Source organism: Corvus moneduloides, chromosome 12, assembly GCF_009650955.1.
Source record: "Corvus moneduloides isolate bCorMon1 chromosome 12, bCorMon1.pri, whole genome shotgun sequence".
Classification (NCBI taxonomy): domain Eukaryota; kingdom Metazoa; phylum Chordata; class Aves; order Passeriformes; family Corvidae; genus Corvus; species Corvus moneduloides.
The window spans coordinates 12,440,398-12,466,157 of NC_045487.1; the positions used below are offsets into that span (position 1 = coordinate 12,440,398).

Here is a 25,760-nt window from a genome sequence, read left to right on the forward strand (position 1 = left end):
CTTGAAATGTAGTAAAACACCCCACTAAAAAGTGAGAAGGAAAACTATGCTTAACTCAGGAAGAGGAAGACAACAGAAGCAGACTTGCAAAATGAGGTGGCACACCACAGGGCCAGGAGTAAGGATTAATGTGGTATGGACACAAATCCCCACCAGAGAGACCTGTCCTCGACACAGATATTTGACAGGCAAAGGTTGTCAGAGTTAGTGCAGTACAACATCAAGCCACTGAAGCTCCTGAAATGGAGCCTGCCTTGGAACTGGCAAGAACAACCTGGTGGACAACCTGGATTGCCTGCTTCTTGTTTTAACTATGTTTCTATTAGTGAGAGTGTGATCTGTGGAAAGCCTGAAAGAATCAATTTGTTTAAGGGGAAATAAATCCCCAAACCAAAATCAAGAACAAAGGATGCACTTCGACTGACACCTGGGTGCAAATCATTTGCTGTCTCTCAAGGTCTGTGCAATCAGAATTATCCAGAGCCACAAAAAGGGAAAACAGAGAAGTTACAGTGCAATTAAAATGAAAGGCACTGGATGCAAGTAAAATAAACAGCTCCAAATAGCTCCAGCATGATAGACCTCAAAATACCTGGTTGATCTTCTGACTTGAAACCAATTCCCTACAGCAGTTACGGGTACCCCGTCCCCTGCCGAGTTCAAAGGCAGCCTTCCTCTCAGTTGTAACAAGCCCGGCTGAGAGCTGCCAAGTGCCCCACACTCCACTGTGGAAACACAGTTTCGTATTACATAAACATTCCCGGCACCTTTAAAAGCCAAATCACTTTCACCTCAGATTTAGACCTCTTGTCGCAACACAGGCGTTTCTGATTCTTTTACACCTTTGAAGCATTTACCAGTCTCTTAGCTCCCAGCTTACATTGCTGGAAAACTTCCATTTGTAGAACAAGGGAAAAAAAATTCAATACTTGGTTTCTTGCCACATATTAATACTTCCCTGTCTCACACTGCCTACCATAACATCTTTATGTGAGGATGTGCTCTGCTTAGTTAAGAGCCGTGGAAACCTTCCCTGCATTAGTCACAGTGCCTAGAACCAACTGCTAACCTTTATGGCATGCCAAGAACTACTTGGGAACAAACGCAGACTTTGCTGGTACAGTGGAGCTCCAGCTACTCTGGCACCAACCATGTTGACAGGTGTCCTCCAACATTCAAATGTCAAGGCACTGTTAATTGCAATTTATCATGCCTTTCCTGTCTGCAAATGTCTGCTACTCAAGGTAGAATGTAAAATGTGCCTAGAAAAAGAGTTATAGCTGTGCAATAAAAAAAAAAAAAAAAGGAACATTCACCTCCCCCCAGAAGGCACACAAGCAATACCTGGACTACCCATGGGAAACCTACCTCCCCCTAATCTGCTTTAAAACAATAAAAAATAAATTGAATAAATTGTACCGGATTGAGAAGGCTGAGAAGGAAAAGAACACTCAAGCCATGCTGCAAGGTGTCTTTTAAACAGCAATTGAAGAAACACAAAGCTCATTACTTAGGGAGCCTGACAGCACTGAAAGGCAGAAGTTTGCCATACCTGCTGAAGTGCAGAGATGAATATTTGTGCTGTTTCTTGCTGGTACCAGAATATCTTCCTCCTCACCAAGACAGACAACCCACTAGCTGGATGACTGCATGCTTCCATACTCATATTTATGAAAAGACTCCCTACAGAAACAAAATCTCCCAACTACACACGATGTCTGGCAGTTATATGATGTTTGTAAGTCTACAACAAAATAGCCCATAGGACTCATCACCCTCCTTCTCCTCCTTCCATGTGATCAGATGGATTTCCTGTGTAGCAGGTCAGGATTATTTCACTTTGGAGACCTGGGCACAGAAGACCAATCATTTCAGAAGCTTTTACAAGCATCCTTTACATCACGTAGATTTACCCAAGTGCAATAGTCCATGAAACTCAATCTAAAGATTTGATAATATGGTAGCTGGCATAACATATAAAGGATTAAACTGAAAGCTTCTTACTATACATTTCAGACCCTGCAGAGAAATAATCACCATTTGATTCTCTCCAAACCTGGAAATAAATGTCACAAATCACCTCCTAAGGAGCACCAATAGTAAGGCACTGATTTGTGCCAGTTCTGTTGCCTCCCATACCCATTACAAACATTGGGAGCAATAAACATGCATCAGATGACACTATTTGGTCCACAGGTTATTTTTCTACCATAATTATGTCAGTACAGTGAAACTTTAAAATGCAAAGGACTTACTTCAAATTTCAGCTGCTTCTTGGAACTCGTGCGTGTGTCACTTTCTTTTTCTGCTTTCTTTTCATCTCCACTGCAAACTCCATCTGTCTTCTCTGGAGGCAAAGCCACTGCGAAAAGCATATTTAAGAAAAAATGCTTATAAGGAAATGTCAAAGCAGTCTCATATTTGCAAACCTGTCTTTATATTTAGGGTGAAATTGATATCAGCAAACTTGTATGAGAGGATCATTATACTTGATTTGCTTTTGTGTTCACTACACATCTGGGATAATTTCAGCAGACAATCTACCAACGGCTTTTGGTACACAGCCTCTCCTACAAACATCACTAGAGTCACAGGAAGTTCAAACACAGTATTAGGAGAATATAAAACAGCAGAAATGTTACTGCAAATAAGTTGAATGATTTGCAAAATATTGAAAGTTTCTGACATATTGCAAAAACCTATCACATTCACCAGCAGTGAGTGAAGTAATGAAGTTGAAATAAAGTCCTCATTCTGTTCCAGTTTCACTCTTCAAACACACGCAAAGCTTAGTACCTTCCAAGAAGGTAACACTACCTGCCAAAAAGATTAGTTGCCTTTTTTCAATGCATGAAATAGCATATTTTACTCAAGTTTCAAGTTAAAACATCAGGCACTTGCATAAATCAAGAGCACTCATAAAGAGCATCAATATTAATATCTATCACAACATAACATATATCATATATGTAACAGAAAGATACATGCTTCTCATGTGGATTAAAAGACAAATGCCTAGAACTTATAGCTGTTCCTTTGGCTTCTGCAGGGGCATTCAGTCTTGCACATGATGAAATCCTGCATCTGAAGAAAACTAATTCTATCTTCATTAGCATTATGAAAATATACACAGACTTTTTAACCCTACTCTGAGACTTTTAGACATGATTTTTTACACATCCACACACCTCAGCCAACATTATGCCCATACTCCATTACATATAGCAACAATCCTTCCAACTCCCCAAAATCAAGTATTGCAAGAACACGGGGTCCTAAAGCCAGCATTTTCTTCTCTTGCACTGCAGCATTTGCATTTACCCAAAGCCTTTATCCTAATGCTATTTAGGAACTGTTTCTTGGGGATGCCTTTGTAAGTAGCATCTCATTAAGTGCCAGTTCAATCAAGTTGCATTCCTTACAGAAAAGGTGACATGATCCCCTCCAGTTCAGGGTGACCTGTTTTAAACTGGGTTTAGTGCCTCTCCTGGTGTTCCACACTGCTGAGCTGCCTCCCAACCATTCTTCTAGGAAAGCAAGTCACTACCATGCTAGAAATTAAGATACTCTATTAGCCATTTTCCAGGACTTTCTTTCATATTTAAACTAGAAAAATAAGCTTCAAAAAACTAACCCAACAACAACAACAAAACCCCCCACAAAAAACTCCCACAATTCCCATTACCATAGCTTCATACTCCCAGAAATTCCAGAATTCTGTCACAACACTCACATTGTCACACTGAAATACATATCATAGTCTCATTTATTTGTTTAAATTTAAAATTATTGTATTACTTTTGTTTGTTTGTTTTCAAAACTGTGGTATGCTATACAAGATGGATATGCAGTAAAGAAGAGGAATGGAGTAGAAATCCTGACCTTGGGAATTTCCTGACTTTGATATGGACTGGTGGTTTTGATGTTATACTAATACCAGCTTCCCAACACAAACACATGTGTAATCTGCATTATACCAACACAATGGTGTTTATTATACACATACTGACATGTTGATATACTTTGATTTCTACTCCAAGTCATGTTAACATTCCTTAGACCAAACATAAGCTAAGTAGGAAGGTCAGACAAAGGAAGACAAAGGTGCTTCACAGCAGTTTCTTCCCTGATTCTATTAACCTGTTGTTATTGGAAAGCAGGGACTGTTTCTTAGGAGGTTTTTGTAGAGTGTTTATCATACATAAGACAGGTATTAAAATAAGTATTATTTCCAATATATACTTTGAAGTATATCTGACAGAGTGCCATTTGCTTTATACTCACTTTGCCCGTAAATACAACTCAGCATTACTGGAAGTTCAAAGCTAAGGCCACAAAAAGATTCCCATACAACAAAAGACAACATTTGTTTGTCTACTTTAGTCCAGCTTTGTTGTTTCATTCTAACATCAACAAGAAATGAAAAGGTAACCTGGGCCTTCATAACAAGTTACACTGATAGTGGTTCTTCAGGCACACCCCTAGATTTTCAGTGCCTCATCTCTACCAGTGATTGGTTCTTCACATTCACAGTTATTACCTGACAGAAACTTCTGTAAAAGAGGCTTTTGCAATCCCTCACAATCTTGCTCTAGGGAATATGAAATAAATGAAAGGTGGGCTGGTATGACCACTAGCTTCACTGGGACAGTGAACCACTATTTGGAAAAAAAAAAATTCACTCCTGTTATCACACATTCTTTTAAATGTTTAAAAGTACATGATGGCCAAAAGACTTCTACAGTGGTCTTTTATCTGTTGAGGGTCAGCATCCCAAATGACAATGGCATGGCAGACTGCATTAGGCATAGCACTGTGAGGCAGATCCTGCACAAGATGATTATTCCCTGCCACAGTGCTCTTTGTTGGGTTTTCTATCAAAACAAAGTGTCTTAGAGAGCACTTCCTCCTTTCCCCCACCATGCTCCTACACTGTGCTAAAAGCCACTAGCATGTGCATAGAGCACCAGAGTTCCCCAGTCCACACCAGGCACTTCAGAGAGGAACAGCACAGAGTTACCTTCTGCTTTCAGGAGCAGCCCTTCCCCTGGCACGGTTAACAACCTTTCTGGATGTACAGTTTGTGTGTTCAGATAGGAAGCTTTCGCTTTAATGTATAATTCATGTAACAGAGGAAAAAATGTGCACTGACAAATTAGTCTTCTCAAAAAACAAGGGTTCAACTATTGGGGAAGGAGGGGATACATCTTGCAGTACACTCCTTGGGAGGGTTTAAATGCTGTATGCCAGAAATTATCCTCTTTGAGCTTCACTGACCTTTGATCTGAAGAACTTACTGGCCTTGCTGCTCCAGGGAATTATCCTTTGAAATCAGTTACTCGTTTTGGAGCTCAAATGAAATGGGAAAATCTGGTGATCTCATCCTGATGTCAAGCTTTGTTCAGCAAAGAAAAATGAAATCTAACTGAGGAAACTTTAAAGGGCAATATGGAGATACTAAAATAGTATTTACAAGAGATCAAATAATGTGTCTGTGCATATATTCCCATGTGTCTTATCCAAACTCATTGAACATTTAAAAATACATACTGTTTTGTCTAAGAGAAGGAGAAGTGTTAGGTATCTTGCTGCTATACTTAGTTTTGACTATTGACGTGCTCAGTTTCATGAGGGATACAAACACATGCAGAGCCTACTTATAAATAAAATGAGAATGTCTGCTTTGGACAGTTAAAACTGGCAGCCTGTAAACAGAGATCCACCAGTGAGCCACATGCCAAGGTTCAGATACATTCACAATGTGAACTTCCTTTCAGCTCTGCCAATGATATTAAACTAGACTAGACAAGATAGTTATCTCAAAGGAGTGTGGAGAATTAATAGACTTGAGTTTCCAAAGTCTAGGCCATCAGAAATAGGTCTACACACAAAAACACTTACTTCCCTGCTCAGACAACAAGTCCTGACAAAAAGAACATGCTACACAGAAAAATACACAGAGAAATATACCCTTGTTGTGGGAATCCACAACTGAAGGGAAAAAAAGTATATGTATTGCTTCTCATGGGAATAACCATATGCTCTCAAAAACAATGTTCCCTAACAGAATGTTTCATGAGTTGAAATATTGCATATGTTTTCTTTATTATGTTCTTTTCTTGTTCATTATTAATGGTCTTGTATTCACTTCTATAACCTTAAGACACTATAAAAATGCGTCTGGACAATATTTGAAATTGGAAAGACAATAAAGGAAAAATATTAACTTGGAAAAATTGTGAAATACCATTCTTTCACAAAAAACAAACTGACTGGCTTAAGTGTACTAGCAGATGTTTCTCCCTACAGTTGTTAATTACTACCACCCAATTGCTTATAATTGAAGAGGGGGAGGAAAAGAGCAAGAGAATGAACACCAGTTTAAAGATATTAAGACTCATCCCAGAAGAATTAAGTCTTTTTTTCAGTTTTTTTTCATTCCTAAGGAAAGGGGGTAATAATTCAAAATGCTCCTTAGGAATCACCAAAATATCCCAGAAATGAGGTAAACTGATTGCTGCGCTGTGTATTGAATGAGGTTAGAATACTAAGCTTCAGGCAGAAAAAAAAATTTTTCTCTTGCCTCCATCGTGCATCTAACAATAAGGGAGAAAAAAGAAAACACCAAAATAGAGCTGCACTCAGGTGGAAAAGTGACTATTTAAACATTCACCCTTACTCAGGTGGCGTGTTATTCCACATCTCTCAAAGGTTCATTCCAGCAAAGGACCATGCTCTTTGTCAAATGATCTGCCGTCTCAAAGCAAGGACAGCTTCACTCCAGTTTTCAACTGTACTTCGCATTTTAGTCAGATGGATTAACAAGACCTTGAGCTCAGAATCAAAGGGTGCAACTCTGATGAAGGTCCAAGTCCGGGCTACCAACTCCAAATTTTGCATAGCAGTTAGGAGAACTCAGGCTAAACAGACAAACAACTTCAGAACCTCTTTGGAAGGACAGCCATTCCAAAACCTATGTGATTGTTGCATCACCTTAATTCAAAAAGCAGAACTACAGGAGAAGCTGTGCAATTCCACAGTGGTGAATTATGACTGGACATTACCAGCGATATGTTAACCCTATCTTAATGTCAGGGTCATTACTGAGAGAAACCAGAGTAAAGGTAAAACTGGAGAATTGACAAAAATGCCACCTATGAAAGTCAGCACCTGCCACACATGAAACCAAACCTTTGAAGTGAAATATTATTAGCCTTCCTCTCATGTTGGGTGGACTGGATTCCACAGCAATTCTTTAAAACTACTACCAGAAGCAAAGGGACAGAATTATCTGTACGTGGGGAAAGGAACAACAAACCACACACTAGAACCTGAGACTTGTGGGGGAGTAGGATAAAAGCAAAATTTAAAAATCATCTATTAAGACAAGGAGGTGAAGTCATAAGCACTTCTATAACAGGTCAAATTGAACTCCAGCAGCAATATTTGACTGGTGGAATTGAGTGTCAAAGAGCAGGCCAAGCTCAGTAGTAAAATTCCTATGGACATAAAAGGATAAGGGTTTCCCTTCCAATTTACAGATCTAGCAGATGCAGCAGAACTTAGGAGACTATGAGAACCAAAGGGATAGAAAGAGAATTAATTTCATTGTTTTAGCTGAGGTCTCTGATGTCTAAGTTATCTGGTTCTGCCAACATTTTTTTCATTGCAAATCAGGTTTGACAAACATAACTGACATTTCTCACTGACTGCGCAACAACTAGAACAATAACAACCATGTTTGAAAGTCTAAATTAAGAAGTCGTCCTTTAATTAACAATTACTTTCACATTCAGATTTCACTTCTAAGTTCTCCTGGAGGCCATGGTTTAAGAAACATCACTCCCATTAAGCACATTTTATTTTATTCCACAGATCTGATTGAAACATATCCCTGATGGAGATAACTTTGCTCTCTTCTCCAGTGGCAAATGAACATAGGGAGAAGGGGATCAGGGAGGAACATTCCTGTTCCACAGCCACCAGAACAAGCACATAGAAAAACAGGCTCGTCCTGGGTCAGTGCCAAAAGCATGTATTCAGCTTTCCCTGTCTGAAAGCTGAAGCTGATGAATTAGACACACCCTTCAAAACAACAAAGATCAAGCTGCCTTCTCTGAAACTTACTGTAGGGAAATTAATTGTCCATTTTACATCCAGCGGGACAAGTCAAAACCAATTTAGAGGAAGCTGTACTAGTAGTGCCTCCTACCAATCTGGGATGGGTATTTCAACCTGAAAATATGGAGAGAACTCATGTTTTCTCTTTCATGGTTTCTTGTTGACAGTCACAACACAAATTAAAGGTTCATTTGCACACCATAGGGAAAAAAAGAGTCACAGTGTTACAAGACCTACTGCCAGCACCTGACCAGGAGGAGACAGAGCAGAGGGACAGTGACTCAGACCTTGTGACAGCTTGCAAAAAAAGAAAAAAAAAACAACCCAAAGAAATACAAAACCCAACAAAAATAGAAGACCAAAATATGTTTTAAATATTCAGGCATGGTTCTAACTGATAAGACACCACTAAGACATTGAGGAACAGCTAAACTGAAATTCGCTCAGAAAACAATTTCTCTCCTGAATAAAGTTTAGTCAAACTCACAGGTCTGTGCAACACCACCTCCCTTAAAGGTTCAATTCCTTTCGCCAATCCCAATAATTTGACATTTCTAAGTAGAAATACTTCCAAGCTTTGATGCAGAACCACAGGTTCCTATCTAGGTCTAGCTTTTTTGGTTTGGTGGTTTGGGGATTTTTTTGGCTGTTATGCTGGGGAGAGTGGGGTGGATTTTTTACTATTTCCTTGCAAAAAAGTGTAGTAAAGATGCAGATAGAAAAGACAAATGGTCCCTCTCTGCTAGCTAGGGTGTAACTCATACATGCTTAAACACTAAACCTAGATTTCTCACACTCTCTCTGGAGTGAATTTGCTAAAGGGAGGGAGTTTGCTGAATTTTGCCAGATTATGATTCCCTTTTCCAATTAGCTCCCCAACTGGCTGTATTTCATCAACAGAAACTGCCAGATTAAATGCCTTACTTGACCATCTTCACCCAATACACTTTGATGTTCAGTTCTCAAGCTTCAAAATACCTTTTGGATGAAGATCAGACAGCACTAAACAGAATTACTAATTAATTAAGCAAAGTTAAATTTTAAACACTGTTTGTTGTGTTAGCCAAAAGCCTGAACAGAACAGTCTTTTTTTTTTCCTTCCTCATTGGAGATCAAAGAAGATCATTTCTCATTCCCCACCCCAACCTTAAAAAAAAAAAAAAGAAAAAAAAAAGAAAAAAAAAAAAAAGAAGAGAACACGAAAACAGGGAAGAATCTCCGTAAGTTTTGGTCAGAATAGTTCAGGATGATACCTGTAGAAGCAAGATTTTTGTTTGATCAGTGGCCATATCAAAACCCTCATGAACAGAATGCAATCTGTTGCACCATTTAACATCGGTAAGTGTTCCTTAAGTGAAAACTGTCACTGTCATATGGACCCCTCACCACTTTCTTACAGTATTGTATGTCCCTGGGGCTCTGAATGGGCCTGTGAAGTGTTGAATTCTGTTACTGAACAGGGACAGATAGGGACATCAACTGATCACTTGCAGCTTAAAACAAAAGAAAAAAGACCTCTCTCCTCTAAAGATGGTCCTACACTGATTTTGGTTAGTAACTGGTAACAATTTTGCTTTTTAAAAATTCATTCTCAGTGTAAGTTGCAGACATGCATGTTCTCATAGGATTTTCTATCTTAAATTTTCTTTGTCTTTGTCTCTTTGGATTTTTTCCCCCTGAGATTCACAGGGGAAGAAAAAGAAGCCCCTGCATAACCCTTTATTCAAAGACTGAGTAGGTGATGTTATTAATAATGTAGGCTTTGATATTAACTTGCTCCCATCTAACTTAGAAGTTCAGTAAGAAAATCGTGTTTCTACCACCTTTGCTGTGATAATGGGGCCTCTAAAGGTATCTGACCTGTAATATTAAATTAATCAGAATTGCTTCCCATGAGGATGAATGTCACTCTGACCCTCTCAGAGCTAAACTTTTATAGAGAGCAACGTTGTCGACCCATACTGTAACATTATTTTGGCTGTGATGAATTAGTTACACATCTGACAACACTTTAGTAAATATTCAGTAGTAGGTTCAGTATTCCCATCCTCACAGCCCTACGTATTATTCTGAGAGGGAGGGGTGAATAGAGGCTGATCCACAAAACAAGAGAAAAGCATTATTGTGATTAATATTAGTCCAGCATATACATGTGCATATCCCTTTCCCTTTTCATATTAATGCATGGGTGAGGAATGGTACTGAGGTGATGCATCACATACTGCTAAACATGCGGAGAAATAAATTTCACCAGGGCTTGACCCAACCACCTGAAATCTGGAGAATACACAGGATCTCATCAGAGAAACAATTTCCACAGAGCAAAGGCAGATATCTGCTCACCATTGTTAATTAGCACAGCCTAAAGACCTCAGCCAGAGATGGAAGCCCACATACTGCTCAAACACAGAAGACGAGATGGTTTGGAGCATGATTTGGAGCACCCTTTCAGGAGGAGCCAGCCCTTCCTGTTGCTCCAGACAGCAACTCAAGATTCAGCTTCCCACTTTGAGCTACCCCTTTGGTGGAAGATCCTGTAATATTCTCCTAGACACTGTCATTGTGAATTTACCTTCAGATGTAGCATTTTGAAATCTGGGCAGCAATACCTATGTGCTAGAGGGGCTGGGCAGCTGTCCCTGCAGGGCACAGGTGCCTGGGACAGGACAGCTCCCAGGGCATCCTGCAGGAGCACAGGGAGTGGATTAGTCCGAACCCCAGTTTGCCAACAATGTCCTGCCACACCTGGATGGCTCCGCTCTCTTTAAAGGCTCCTCGAAATAGCAAAACAATGGTCTGCAGCACCACACTTCAGCTTTATGCCTCCACATCCTTAGGATGGACTATAACTCCCTCCTAAAAATATCTTTCATGCACAGAGTGCAGGGCTGCCTTGGCTTCCCTCGGCAACTCCTGTGCCAGCACTGAGCCCTGAGCGCAGCCCTGGCTGCCAGGCACAGAAATGCTCTCCCCTCCTCCAGAGCCCTCTGAAATTTCCTTGGGTAGTGGCTCTCTTACTTCTGGATATTTTGGTTTACAACTACTATTCCTTTTTTCTCTGTTACCTTTACAGTTTTAAATCCTTTTTGGTACAAAGTTGAGAACTCTGGATGACGTATTTTATTGGTGAAAGGACCTGGATTGCTGGATCAGATTTATAAAGCAAGAAAAAACTGATTGCTAGAAGTTTTATTTTGTTTTCGGTATTTTTGGGGGGTTGGGACTTTCCATCTTACAAGAGCAGCTGGACTCCAAGCTCTTTCAAGAGCAGAAATGTTGCTTCAGGTTCATTTCCACAATCCCAGAGTGCTGCATTTATTATTTGCTTTTACTCACAGACTAGTTGTGGTTACAAAAAAAAGCTTGTCTTCCAAACAAATGACATTTTATCTCTTTCTCCACAGGAGAATAAGGTTGACTGCTACTTGTGCTTTGAGGTTTGGATATGATTGAGATGAAACATCTGTTAAGAAAAAAGGTGTGGGGGGACTTTTTTCTGCTAAAAATATCATGCCTTTTTTTTTTTTTTCCACCAAACTTGAAACATGTGATGAAATTCAACTTTTAAAATATAACCCTGGAGCTACTTGAAACTATAAAAGTCTCCTCAGTATCTGAGGCAAGTCAGAATTTCCACTGTTCAAGCTGGGCTTTTATGAAGAGCAGACTTTAGAAAAACCTGTAATCTGTCTAGGTAACAAAGGGCACTTGTTCTGCCTGGTGAGGTAAAACTTTGGGTTTCTGTAGCTACTGCAGCAGAAGTGGAGTTGAAACACACAAAAGCACCCTGACTGATACACACTTTGAATTTGGAACAGCAACTGGCAAAGCAACATGCTTGTCATGGAAATTGCCTCCACAGCTCTGCATCGACACACTCGAGTGTTTGCAAGGTTCTGCGAGTTGTTGTAGCTAAACTTACCCAGCCCAAGATTCAGGCTTCTAACTTTGCATCTACCAGGCAGGCCATCTATATAAAACAACAGCTCCTAAATGCAGTCCCAGAAATGCAAGAACCATTTAATCCTGCCATAATGTGTGTCCACACGTAAGACACTCCAAGATTTGAAATCCCTGTGGGCAGGAGAGAAGGGCCTTAGCAGAACATGGGATCTAAACAAAAACCTTTTGCAGAAAGCTACCAAAACCCCAGCAAAGGCTGCACTCAAGCTCAGTTGCCTGGTGCTGTCACAGGTCAGTGAAACACAAGAAAACTTGCAACATTGGGAATATTTGGGAGTTGCAGCAGGACATATTGCCTGTTAAATGGAGTATTCAAGGTTTCTAAAAATGAGCTAAAAATGAGTGTAGTGTTTCATGTAAAGGTGAGCGATCTGAAACAATATGTTGTCTTCTGAAATACCACAGACCAAAATTCTTTCAATTATAAAGGAAAAAAAACTGGAATAATTCTACAAACACCAGCATGAGAGTATTATCTAGTTCAAAATCTTTGACTGGAAATATGCACTAGCTTCACACGGATAAAAAAGAATAGGAAAAAAAATAGAAAAGAAAAGAGAGAGTCACAAGAGAGTCAGAGAAGAATGGCATTTTGACTCACTTTTCAAAAACATGTTTAATAAAACCTCCATGAACTGTGGTCAAAGCTACAAGAAAAATAACTGGTAATAATCGTTGCTGGGAAATTAAAAGTAGAAAAGGACCTTTGTTTAAGCAAAATAAATGAAACCACTGGTATTCATCATGTTTCCAGAGAGATTGTTTTCAAACTCCTGACTTGTTCCCATATTTCATTCTTTGTTCTTGATGGTGGATGTTCAAGTACATTATTGTACTGCTCCACATGTACAGTAATGCAGCTTTATCTCTGACCATAGACACGGGATCAGCTCTCTCACAGGTACACCCAAGTCCGTCGCTTTGCCATGGCACACCTGAGCTCGTACCCAGCAGTGCCAAGGCAGGAGAGCAGGACAGCCCTGGGCAGTGGTGACCCAGCCCCCCAGGGGGGTGGTCAGGGTTTGTCAGGTGTGCCCACAGGGTGGGCAGGTGGAGCAGAGCTGTGAACAGCCTGCCTCGCTCTGCACTCAGCGAGACTGTGACCCAGCCCAGCCCAAATGAGCAGTGAGCCCATACAACTGAGGCCCAGCCATTTCAAGCCACAAGCACACACCACAAACCTCTTATCCCTGGCACCCATTTCTCAGCCCTGTCTCAGTCCTGCTACAGGGTACCTTCCCTCGAGCTTCACTCACTGATATGAGCGACCCGTTGGGTGCTGACAATCAGCTGCCCAAGACTCACCATGATGCCTCGCTCACCTTTGGGATGATAAAGGCAAATCCAAGAGCCCTCCTGTCTTTGATGAGATCTCCCTGAGCTACACCCTTTTGGCCTTTGATTCTTCTGCTTCCCACATGCACCCTGATGGTCTGGCTCTCACATACTACGAGAGAAGCAGCTTGAGAGATCTGTAGACATAGATTTTTCAAGAGGTGACTTTTTGCCTCCTAGCAAACTAGTTCATGACTACTCCAGAGCTGAGAATAAAGGAATATTCTTATAGTTAATTGATTATTTTTTAAATGACCACTCAGGAAGAGCATTAGCTTCTCCATGGAAAAAGAAGTTGCCAGTCTTAGGTAGATGGAAAGAACATGCAAAACCAGTATTATTATAAATACCATGCACATAATATTATTTTAAAGCTTTCCATATTTAAGATATTCATTAAGGACCAACTCTTTGCTTTTTTTGAGGCGCTTGTTTATTTCCCTATTATCATTTGGCTTTCTTTGGTCGTCATTAAGAATATAGACAACTTTTAAGTTTGGAAGAATTTCTTGTGTACTGTACTTTGTAACTCTCTGTCATATTCTAAGCAACAGACATGGTTCTAGAAAATCCCAAGCTCCAGTCTCAGCCTTGCTGTGGTGCTCCTGAACCAACATGCAACTTGCTTGTGTTCAATATAACAACTTTCCAGCTGTGTAGAATGATCTGAACACAGAGATCAATGTGAAACTACTACTTACAGCAGGTATGATCTTCCCAGTCTAATGCAGAGGATTAGAACCCAAAACACTCTCAAAACATAGACAAAACACATCATCTATCACAGCCTGCTAAGCAGCACCAGTAGGAGCTGGTGGGGTGTCAGCTGAAGAGAGTGACACACACTGTGCAGGGAACACGCAGGACGCGGGCAGGAGAGCACATGCCCTCCACACAGCAGCAGCTCAGTGTGAGGAGGAAAACTCACCCTTCTGAGGTGTCCAAACAGCCCACTTTTCACTGCCTTTCTGTGCTCCGCTCGCCAGCATGGGTGGGAGCTGTTAGACACACTGTAAAGGTTCATTTGGAAACACCTGGAGACCACTAACTCATTACACACAGGCCATGGGCAACCGTTGGATGGCAACAGTCTTTCATCACTACCAACCTGGCTGCACTTGAAACAGCAGCTCTAGAAGTAAAAGCTTCTGATCCAAATACCAACCCCCCTCAACTGGAACAGCTAATGTTAAGAAACACTTGTACAATTTTATATTTTTTAATTTTTTTTTTTAAAGTGCCTCATGCCGTAAGATTTTCCTCCCACTCATGGCAAGCAGCCTACCTGCTTCTTATAATTTCCTGGATCTGTGCACAACCACAGGAAAACTTCTGCTAATCCTACCAGTCTCATGTTCTTTGGTGACTTTTATTCTAACTGCCAAACTAAGCAGTTGTCTCCTGGCACTCTCTACTGCTCCTTCCTCCCCACAGCCCCACGTCCTTCACTGCTCCTTCCAATCCACAGTTACCAGCTTATCAGCTGCCAGCCTCAGCGGGGACCCACTGCTTGTCAGATACTGGTGGCTGGTGCCAGTGGGTCACCCCGTGCCTGAAGACGTTTTTCAGAGTTGTTTCATGTCATATTGAGTAGTAGGAAAGGATACAGCAGAAACCTCTTGAGAGCTGAAAAAAATACAGCCAGTGAGCAAGTGATCACTAGTCTGAGGTGATCACATAGCAATACTCATGCATAGCAAATCTATGGTAAGTGCATAGGATTAGCAACAAGTCATTAAAATGTAGAGTTCCCATGTAACATTCCAGAAGGCTGATCACAAGAGCATGTCTAAGGTAGAGTTATTAACACTCTATTTGCAATGTCAGGGATAAACAGATATTTTGTTTAAGAACCTGAGAGAGAAGAGACCATCATTCTCTGCAAAGCACCAAGCCTGCATCAATAGTACTATACAGGTAATAACAATGGTGCCAACATAGAGCAAATTTGCCTGTGTGCAAGATGCAATCTATGCCTTTTCTATAAATACACTAGAATTTCATGTATATAAAAATACAAAAAATTATTTAAGCTTTAGAAAATAAATAACCATCATAACTGAAAGCATTAACTAGATAGAGAAATGCAATTTGAAATAACTGCCTTTTATTACTTAACTCAGCCAAGAACAATATATTAATCTACTAGATTTAAGAGATTAACAAAGTATGGTAAAAAGTGTCTCCCAGGTGAGTAGAAGGTTAGCTAGAACTAGTTAAAATGCTTGTTCAAGTTTTCCTTTGCTGACAAGTTTATGAACAATTTGGGCTGAAGTACCATATTTTACCATCCTTCCTTTGAGCTGATAACCCAACAAATATTCTTCCAATTACTAATTTAGGAAAAACTCCAGGAACTAAAGCCTTCGTTGAATCTGTCCTGAATGGAGAGAGAGAGGAAAGGGAGTTATCTCACACAGGAGCAGCCCTGCTGCAGGGTGCAGTGGGGAAGGACGCTCCCCCATGCCTCCCCTGCCGCTGCAGCCCCAGCAAAGAGAAGCATCCACCTGGAAGCCAATGTGCTCCCATCACTGGGATGTCTGGGACCAGTGTGGAAGGAGAAGCACATGCAGCTGGGGTGGTCCAGACAGGCTGTCAGTGCTGGGCATAAGACCAGCAGCCTTAAACCACCAGTTCATTCTTCGCTATTGGTTCCTTGTTTGCTTATCAGTTCTTATAAAAGTCAAAAATAACAACACAGCTCCTCATGCTGGAACACTGCTGACCACACCTCAGCTCCCCCTTGAACACAGCTTTCCTGGATGCTGGGGATGAAGATGTGAAGGACAGACTGCACACACCAGTAAAAAGTTGAAAAACATATAACAATGTTAAGAATATAGTTAATTACTTTTCTGCTTTGCTGAATACAGAATGCCTTAATTGCAGGTTTAAAAGTTCCATAGTGGCTTGTAAATATGTGAAAAGTGCAACAAGTAGCTCTTTTACAGATATGCTAGATTTTTTTCGGCAACAACATGTGCTTTGAACTCTGCTAGAGGGCTTTCTAATATTAATGGACAAGAAGATGACCTGAATAATTTGTCCTTTCTGCTACCAGAACAGGGAACATCTTACATCTAGGGATTTAGTTACATCTCTCTTGGGAAACATATAAAAAATTGGGCTTGTTGATTCAGGCCAAGCTCTGTCACTGCTTTCAGCAGGACTTTGGATACCATGTTCAGATAAGGCACCAGGAAGGCTTGAATCTTCTCCAGTCTTCTGTTGAGAGAATAATAATCAAGACATCACCCTCGGCTGACAAATGAAACAGAGAACAGATTGCTATCAGTGTAAGAGGCAGCTCCTCTGACAGGTACAGTGAATCACCATGACATCACAGGACTAGACTGATCTCAAGAGATGCAAGATTTCTGATTAGTAGAAATACTTAGGTCATACTTTTCAAGAGAACAGTGACATGAGAAATCACATTTTTGCATAAATAATTGGGACAATAGGTTAGGTATCAAGGTGAAGCTCAGGACTTCACTGTGAACTCCAAAAAGCAGCTGTATCCCACAGGGCTCCAAAGAGCTTGTCCTGGGACAAGGAAGAAATCACCCCTTTATATAATCAGTCAGCATCAGAAGACTACATCAGGAGTCCCTTCCTGAGCTAAACTTTCTGAAAAGTTTTTAAATGTTGCAGTAGTGACAAGATGGAGAAACCCCACTTCATTTCAGAAAGATGTGGAGTCGTCAAGACAAAAAAGCTCTCCTGGTCTACAAGCTTTAGCTGCAAAAAAATCCCAAAAAGTCCAGGGAAAGGAGGTGAAAAAGGTTCAGAAAAACAAGAGCAGGACTCTCGAACAATTCATTAGAAGCTTACTTATGCCTAGAAGAGTTGAGGGAGAACTTGGATGTTATTATTGAGTACACAAATAGCAGCTATCTTTCTGAACCACCTGCTTGTCTCCTGGCAGGAGAGTGACTTGCTGTTCAATCCTGCACTCAATTCCTGCCTGCCATTTTAGCTTCTTCACCAACATGAAACGGAAAATATCTCCTGGTGTCTGTGCTAGGTTTTGTGACTTCTTCCAGAGCCACCCCTAGTCATTGGTTGGTTCTGGCAACCCATTATTCTAGCTAGGGACAAGGAAGATAAAATGGGAGCTCTTTTACCCTACATGTGAAGGGTTTTGAAGCACGTCCTTCCTGTGCAGAAACTGGGGGACAAGGAAGTTTGAGCACAAAACATTCCTACACAGCCACAGCAGATTGCACAAGTACTCCAAGTCTGGCAAGTGGAAGGTTCTGAAATGCAGTGGGAAATCACTTGGAATGCAAGATGCAAATAAATCCACTACAGAACCTATATCCAGCATGCCCAGTTGCTGTGTTATTAATGAAAGAGGAAGAGGGAAAACAGAGTAATAGTAGTATGAGACTGAGGTTTCCATTGGTGTCTCTTATCTAAGGAAATCACTGACCACATAAGAGAAAATCCAAAAATTTCAATTTAGTGACTTGCCCAGCAGCAAAATCAAAGGCAGGTGGTGGATATAATAGACAATGCTGGTCAAACCGTTTCTCTCTGCATAGCACTCAATAAACAGAGTTGCCGCTACTGAGTTCTAACCTCTTGTCATGCAGCAACATTGAGTCAACAATCCGCTCTCATGGCTTAATGCTTTTGATGTTTACTTTGTTCTTTGTATAGTTCAAAAGAAAGCACTAATGCACCAGACCTCTTACCAAATACAATCTTAATCCCAGAATCCCGAGCCTTTTGCTGTTGGCCAGTTAAGTCTGTTAAGACGAAAGGATTTGATCAAGCTTTACATAACAACACAGAAGTTAAATCCAGCAAAGAGAGTTCTTTTTATCTGTACTGCTCAGACAGCTAAGAGGGGGGGAAAAAAAGAGAGGGAAGGAAAAAAAAGGTAATAAACTTGGCTATGTAAAACAAAATAAAGAATTCAATTATTTCTCTTATTGCCACTTTGTCTTTTCAGTGAGAGTCTTCTAAAGAACTCAGATTTATTCTCCAATAAAGTTCCTGAGAGCAAAGGCTCTAACGTTCCCTGCCCAAATCAGAACTGTAGCATGAACTTGCTATGCTTTTTTTGCAAATCTAAGAAATGTTTCTGTTTCATCCCTACCATGTATTTATGAAGGCAGAATACAGTTCACTGATGCATGGTATTTGGTAGAGCATGGTATTTGCCATTCATGTCCTCTCTGAGCTGAGTCTAATCAACCATTTTCCGGGTTACAGATCCCTGTCTCTGAAGCTGTTGGTGATTTTGATGTTATCTTATGACACATGAGCATATAATCATGCAGCACATGTGTTATACCAGTACATATGTAAAGATCATGAGGCAGCAAAATAAAGGCAGAACAACTATTTTAGATGGAAAGATTAATCTGTGTTCTAGAATATTAATTACATTTTCCAACAAAAACATTTATATGCAGAGAAGAGGTACGACAGTTGCCATCTTGTACCTAAGCTACACAGAATTCAAGCTGTGACCGATCAAAGATCTCAAATCATGTTTCAGCTTCACTTTATCAAATACCACAATTTTTTGCTAGTACTAGCACAATCATTAAAGTATGATGCAAGTAAAAAGTATAAAGTTACACAAAAAGGATGCTTTAACACCATGCTTGTAGTATTGTCTGAGAATGGCAAGATTTTCAATATCTGAATGAAATGGGGAACTGCTTAACACTGTCCCCAGCATGGAAAGCACAACCTGGAGATCTGAGAGCAGAAGGGACAAGGAGCAAGCTTTGACAACCTGCATCCATTTGCCTGAGCACTGGGTGGGAACAGTCATCTTCCACCCAGCTGGAAGGATGCCACAGAACAGCTCTTCCCTGGTGACAGCACACAAAGGATGGACCACTGCTGGTATCTAAATCTGGTCTTCACTACTCATCTACTTCATAACAAATGGGACTCATTGGAAGTAATAATGTGAAACTGCTGAAAGACTGAAATTACAGTTACCTAAAAGGTTTTATACTCTAATAAAAAGAATATTGCTGCTGACTAGTTTGAAAATTAGATATTGAACATTATGTTTGCTATACAAGATAATGCTACACAACAAAGCAAGAAATAATTAGAGGCAAGGAAAGATAGAATGAGACAAAGAAAATGAAATTATTCACCTTGCTGACATTTCATATCCTGTCTGAAGCAGTTTCTCCTATAATTCTAAAATTAAAATCCTACCCTTTACCAGCATTATGTCCTACTAAAATGAGATTGGAAAACTGTGGTGAAGTTAAACACAAAACCACTCAACAAACCCTGACTCCATCATGGCAAGTATAGTTTGCCTTTGTGATTAACAGTAGCCTACAAGCACCAACTGAAATTGAGTTCCTGTGTTATGGCACATACAAGACATGCAGTCTTTGTAAACTACAGAGATGAGAGAAACTTGGAGAATCACGGTATATTAACACATTGCACAGGTAAGGAACTGAAAGGCAGACATTCTTAATAGAGAATCTTTCACGTTCTGTTTATACAAAAGCTTCTAATACCAGAAACAAATGATTGGATTGTAAAGGGATAGAAATTTCCAGATTAAACTTGACATGGTTCATTGCTCTAAATAAATTGGGCATATTGTTTCCACTAGTGTATAATATAAATCTAGCACACAGCCCATGCAACCGCTTGTTATACTGGAGAGTTTCTGAAGTCTCATTTCCTTGAAAGGAATGAGCAACAAATTAATCTTCTCCATTCAACAACCCCCACTTGGCAGAATACAGCATCCATACTCACAGGCACCAAAGGTCCTTCCCACCACAACAGTGATTCCATCTCAACTGATCATAGACGAGGAGAAGAGGTGGAAAGAGAAATTGTCTGAGGCAATAATGGTTCCATTCATATTCAAGAAAAATGTGCTGAGTAAGAATCTCTAGTCCTTATTAGAAATTGACGTGGGAGTTTCTAAGGCTGGTTTGTGTAACCCAGAAGGGAGTGCAGTGTCTCAGATAACCCAGTGTTAACAGTCTCACTCACTGCATTTGCCACCTCTGCCAGGGACAGCGACATTTGCCACTGCTACCAGTGTCAAGAGAAGTACCTGGAGAAAACGGTGAGACCTTTAATTAAAACACTTGGTCCCTGTGGTTCAGCTGGGTAACTTTGTTCAGTACTAGTAGTAGTGGATACAGAAATAATCCCCTATTTCCTTCTTAACAGCTTTTTCAGGCAAATGACACATCAGTAGATCAAGAACTGCATTCTCAGTATATGCATTCTCACACTGATTTATTCACTAACTTGCTCCAATACCCCTTTATATTAACCAAAAATTTTTGTTCTTTAATTACCTTCTAGATGAAAGTGTTCATCACCAATAGTGTCTCTGTAGCCTTCCCCAGATAAATCCTGTTTAAAACAAAACAAAACAAAACAAATTAACCACAAATACACTATACACAAAGTGTTGAGGTGTTAACAATATTTACTTATTATTGCCAGAATTAATTTAAAACACGAATGAGAGCACAGAAACTGTTTTCCAGGAAAGAAGTCAATCACCTTATCAGTGGTAGTGAATGCATTTGGTGCTATTTTACAATGCTCTGGACATACTTCTGGACAAAGATTTAGTGAAGATGAATTGACGATAGAGGGGAAAGAGAAAAAAAGTTCATATTCAAATAATTTTACAAAGTAATATTTAGTATTTCAATGTTCTTTCAAACAAGCAAGATTAAAAAAAACTCCAAATGGAAATGATAAAGGAGAAATAAGCCATTCACTGCCTGCAGAGGAATGTTATCACTTGGTTCCACCAACAAACAGAAAACTTCCATATGCCAGAGGTCACCCAAGAAAAGCAGATACCAGATTCTGACAAGCTGCCTGAGCCTTCAGTCCTGAAATTAATGACACTTTGCCAGCCTCAGTATGTATAGAACAACACAGGAGCAGATGCCATAGATATGCAGACAAACTTATCTCAGATCCAAAAAACATTTCTCCAGTGGTGCTGAAGTAGTTATAAAGTGCATCAGTGGGATTTGGAGCTAATCCCAGTCACAAAGACTCTGAAGAGCATTCTTACTCTCTTATTAGCAAACCCTTTCAGCTCCATCACCCCACCCCAGCTAAACCATAAGCAATGACAGCTATCCTCATGTCCTGCCTTCTCTCAGTCATTCCAAAGCTTTAGGAGAACCATAGTGTCAGTGACCTTACACTGTAGACTGGCTCCCTGGATTCTCCACAAACACTCTCTGCCTCTGATAAAGTTATGGTGACAAAGAAGGATATGGGCCTAAAAAACCGGTGTGCTGCACTCACAGCCATTCCAGCTGCATCTGCAAAAGCACTCACAGCCAGCATTCTCAGCATCAACCTGGGAGCTGGAAGTTGACCATGGAGAGCTTTTAGTATGAGATAAGGATAAGGGAATAACTGGTGAAAATTATGTCTGGTTGTATTAATTACCTTTATTGTTAAGGAATCTGATCATGGTAAAGACAGCTCACCTCTTTTTCTTGAAAAAGATGACAGAGGTTCTTTACCTTCGACATGCCCAAATGTTATTCTTTCAGATTAGTTATAACAGAGTAACTAAGCCACAAAAGCATATCTTAGGAATTCTTCAGTATCAATTTCTGAAACAACATGTTAAAAATTAGATTGCACTAACACTACTGGACACTTAGCCCAGAAACCCTGAAAATACTGTCTCTTCACAATCACATCCCCTGAAGTAAAGTTAGACCTCGCATGACAGATGTCTCTGAGAAATGCTCGCAAACTGGCCTGGAATGCTGGGATATAGCACAGCACAATACTGCTATAAAAGCTGACATTCTGGATTTATCTTTCCAGGTAGAAAATCACAAAAAGCTACTTTTGTTCCAGTAAAAAAGGTCTCTTTTTCTGGGCATATGCTGATTAATATCAATCATTACGTTAAAAATTATGGAAGGAACAAATAGAGAATGAAAAGAAGACATAAAATGTTGGCATGATGCATCATATTGCTGCAAGATGATGATCTTCTCAAGACCATCTAAAAGTTAGTATACTTTTGTTTGACCAAATTCCCTTATGTCACAATTTTCCATGAAGCTGTGAGAGCACACCTCTGCCTGCTCCCATAGATAATGATATATAGAAGTGACTCTGCTCTCCCACAATGCTAAATACTAACTACCTGTTTCGTTTGGGGTTTTCTTGTGTTGGAATTCCTGCTCCCTTTGGAAAAAAAAATATTTTCTGTTAACCTGGTCAGCAAATATGCAAATGGGTAGGTACTTGTGGTGTATCTCTGAGAATACTATCTAGATGGTAGCTTTCACCTCCTAAAATTTTAGCTAAGCAAGCACTGCCTCTGGGTATCAAACACTGCCTGTTAAAATGATGTCATTAATCTCATGCTCTACAAAACTCATGAGTCATTAACTGTTGTGATTTTTCATACGTCAAAAGACATCACTTAGAAATAAGCATACATTTGTTGATTAAAAATGCACTATCAAGTAACTTAAAGGAAAACAGTAGAAGACAGAGAGTGTAAAACAGCAGAGTGAAGCATTAATATTCATTACACTAGCTTCCTTATTTCCTCACTTTTAATCATTACATGGGTCTTAAGCAAATATGTTTTATATTCCAGTCTAGTTTCACTCCTTCTCTAGCTCCTAGTTATTTAAGTTAAAATAGTGACTTAATGCAAGCACATTTCCAGTAAGTGTTCTGCCTTAAACCAAATTATTTTAAATTAACACATTCTAAAAAGTGTTTTTCATGGTGTTGAACCATAATATAACTGTTAGACAGCACATAAATTGACAATCCATCCTGAAACTGATGAGAGTATCGTCTGAACATTTAGTGACACATTTAAGCAGAATTCCTCAGCTCCCATTCAAAGGGATTCCTCTGTGGAAGATTCTGACATGTATCATCTTTGATAGACAGACACGTATCTGCAAAGGGTGTGGGCAACTCTTGAGATTTTACAGGAAAAAAAATGCAGGAGAAAAAATATGTACTCTCTCATTCATCTTATCATCATTAACTTCTCTGTCAAAAAAACTGCAAGAGAGTCACTTGAATATTTTTAGCACCACCAAGATAGATGTTGCAACCTGAATAAACACCAAAATGCATGTGCCCGAGAAAAGGTTTCTGGGCAGTGTATGTGAATTCACACAACAGAAAAGTACAAAAGCTGAGCAAGCATCAGAGAAGACAACTCTGACTGCAGCTCATCCTGCATAATATTCTCCCAGTAAGCCAGACAAATTGCCTTAAAGCGGATAGAACAGTGCATCTACGCCCAGCAACCCAAATTCATAAAGTGGGTTAGAGTGAAAGAAAAGGGTCAATGGGTAAAACAGAACTTGCAGCTCAAGAAATTCTAGTGGGAAGCAAACACTACAGCCAGGTAGGAGTATTTGACACTGGGGACCAGTGTGTTTAAGCACAAAGAGGACAGCGGCTCGAGGGGATGAGCGAGCCAGGAGCAGCTCTGCATTCAGCCAGGCTCTGCCACAGGGCCCTCAGCACCCATGCCACGGCAGGACCAGTGCCCAAGAGCAACAGCAATGACATTTGGGTCACAGGCAGTTGTATATCACTGTCCTGACACGAGGTTTTAAATGACAACGCTGAGTTTTCAAGCTGGAACACTGAGTCATGAAACAACCAAAACCAGATGTACCCTGTGAAATACTATATAAATGAGGTCAGTGAGCACTTGAAAGAATAAAGAGAAGAAACATTTACACAGAAGGATTATGCCAGCATGCCATTGCTATGGGTTGCTGAACAGGAACCCATCCAGAGTAAGTGTCTCTACCTCACCAGGAGTTTCCCAGATAAATAAGTTGGCCTCTGTTAGCTACCAACACAAATCACAGTGAATGACTAAGATTCAGGCTCAAACATGTGCTTCAAAACTCAGAACAGCTGCCTGGCCTGGCCAGAAAGGACCTCGTGTCCCATACATCCAACTCTGATAGGTGCCGCTGTACTCAGCTCAGATTTGAGAGGGCGGGGGTGGGAGAAGAGTTAATTAGTGCAGCTCCCTCAGAAATGTTGCTGAGTATATACATACACGAGGGGAAAAACAATCTTTAAAAGCTCCCACGCCCCAGGGCTGCTACTCAGTCGGGTACAAGTCCAGCAATCGTCACTCGCTTCCCACCTTCACTGCACAATCAGACATCAATGAATTCGGACTCGATGGAAATTTTAAATTTTTAACCTCAACATCAGCCCTAATGGCCCTGTGCAATCTTTTTACTGATACAAGTCTCTGGAGACAAAGGCCAGGCACTCACTCTGGGGCTTCCAGCTATTGACTTCCTTCTCACAAGCCATCTGAAAATGCTGCAATCCAAACACTCACCCTTCATTCTGCCTTCATCACCTTTGCTGGCTCCCTTTCTGCTTCTACATTGAGGTTAAGCTCCTTGATTTCACCCTCCAGGCTCTGCACAGGCGTATTTGTGGTCACATCTCCTAGTCCTGCCTCCTAGTCCCTACATCCACCAGTTGCTCTAACCTTGCTCTGCAGTATTATCCCTCTCCCTGTCCTGGCTCTGCCTTTCCATGTCACCTCCCATGCCATCCAGCAAATTTATGGCACACAAGAGCCGAAGCTACTGATTGCAACCAGAGTGTGTATTTTAGCAGCCTGTGCCTGACCTAACACAGTGCTCAATACAGTTTTGCTCCAGTGTTAAGTACAGACAGATACATCCACAGATGTACTAGATATTTCAAAGAATAACCTTTGATTTAAGTGGGTTATCATGATAACAAGCACATTTTTAAAGCTTGGGCCCCCCTACTCCTTGTATTACATCTCAAGTCAATATTGCATTAATTAACATTTTTCTAAAAGGTGTTGCTCTTCTCAAGTAGAAACAAGTTGATTTACCTTTCTCCTTCAAATACCTCATTAAAATCCTTTGATTTAGCCTTAAAATACTGGATTTTCCACATTTTTGGCAGAACATATGCACGTATTTCCTGTTTAATTAAGTTTTTGTCAAGGAATCATACATACTGGGGGTTTTTTGCACAACACATGCAGAAGACAAATCATCAACCAAAAACCTTTCCTCCCTATTTTTAACCATCTGACTGAAACATGGGGTTTTCTTTCTTTATTCTCATATTGATGCAATAAAGTTTTGGAATGAGCAAAGTTGAAGAAATGCATTTCACAACAGGACTGCAAGGGACAAGATATGTGGTAATTCTAATGTCTTGTGTAGATTTTAAATGGTTTTAAAGTCACTGCCAACAAGAATGCTGTGCCACCTATGCACAAACTTCAATTCTTGATGTAGAAAAAACAATCCCAAGAAATAGAGGCTCAA

General features: G+C 40.3%; 1 protein-coding gene across 2 annotated transcripts in view; it reads right to left on the minus strand.

Annotated features, from left to right (window-relative positions):
• NKD1 (NKD inhibitor of WNT signaling pathway 1) overlaps positions 1–25,760 on the minus strand; it is a 108,858-nt gene that overhangs the window by 18,133 nt on the left and 64,965 nt on the right. For both annotated transcript variants that reach the window (XM_032121817.1, XM_032121816.1), the window contains exons 4-5: positions 20,736–20,793; positions 2,256–2,362 (exon numbers count right to left, since the gene is read on the minus strand). In XM_032121817.1, the coding sequence (XP_031977708.1) occupies positions 2,256–2,362; positions 20,736–20,793 (165 nt within the window). The remainder of the gene's footprint in view (positions 1–2,255; positions 2,363–20,735; positions 20,794–25,760) is intronic.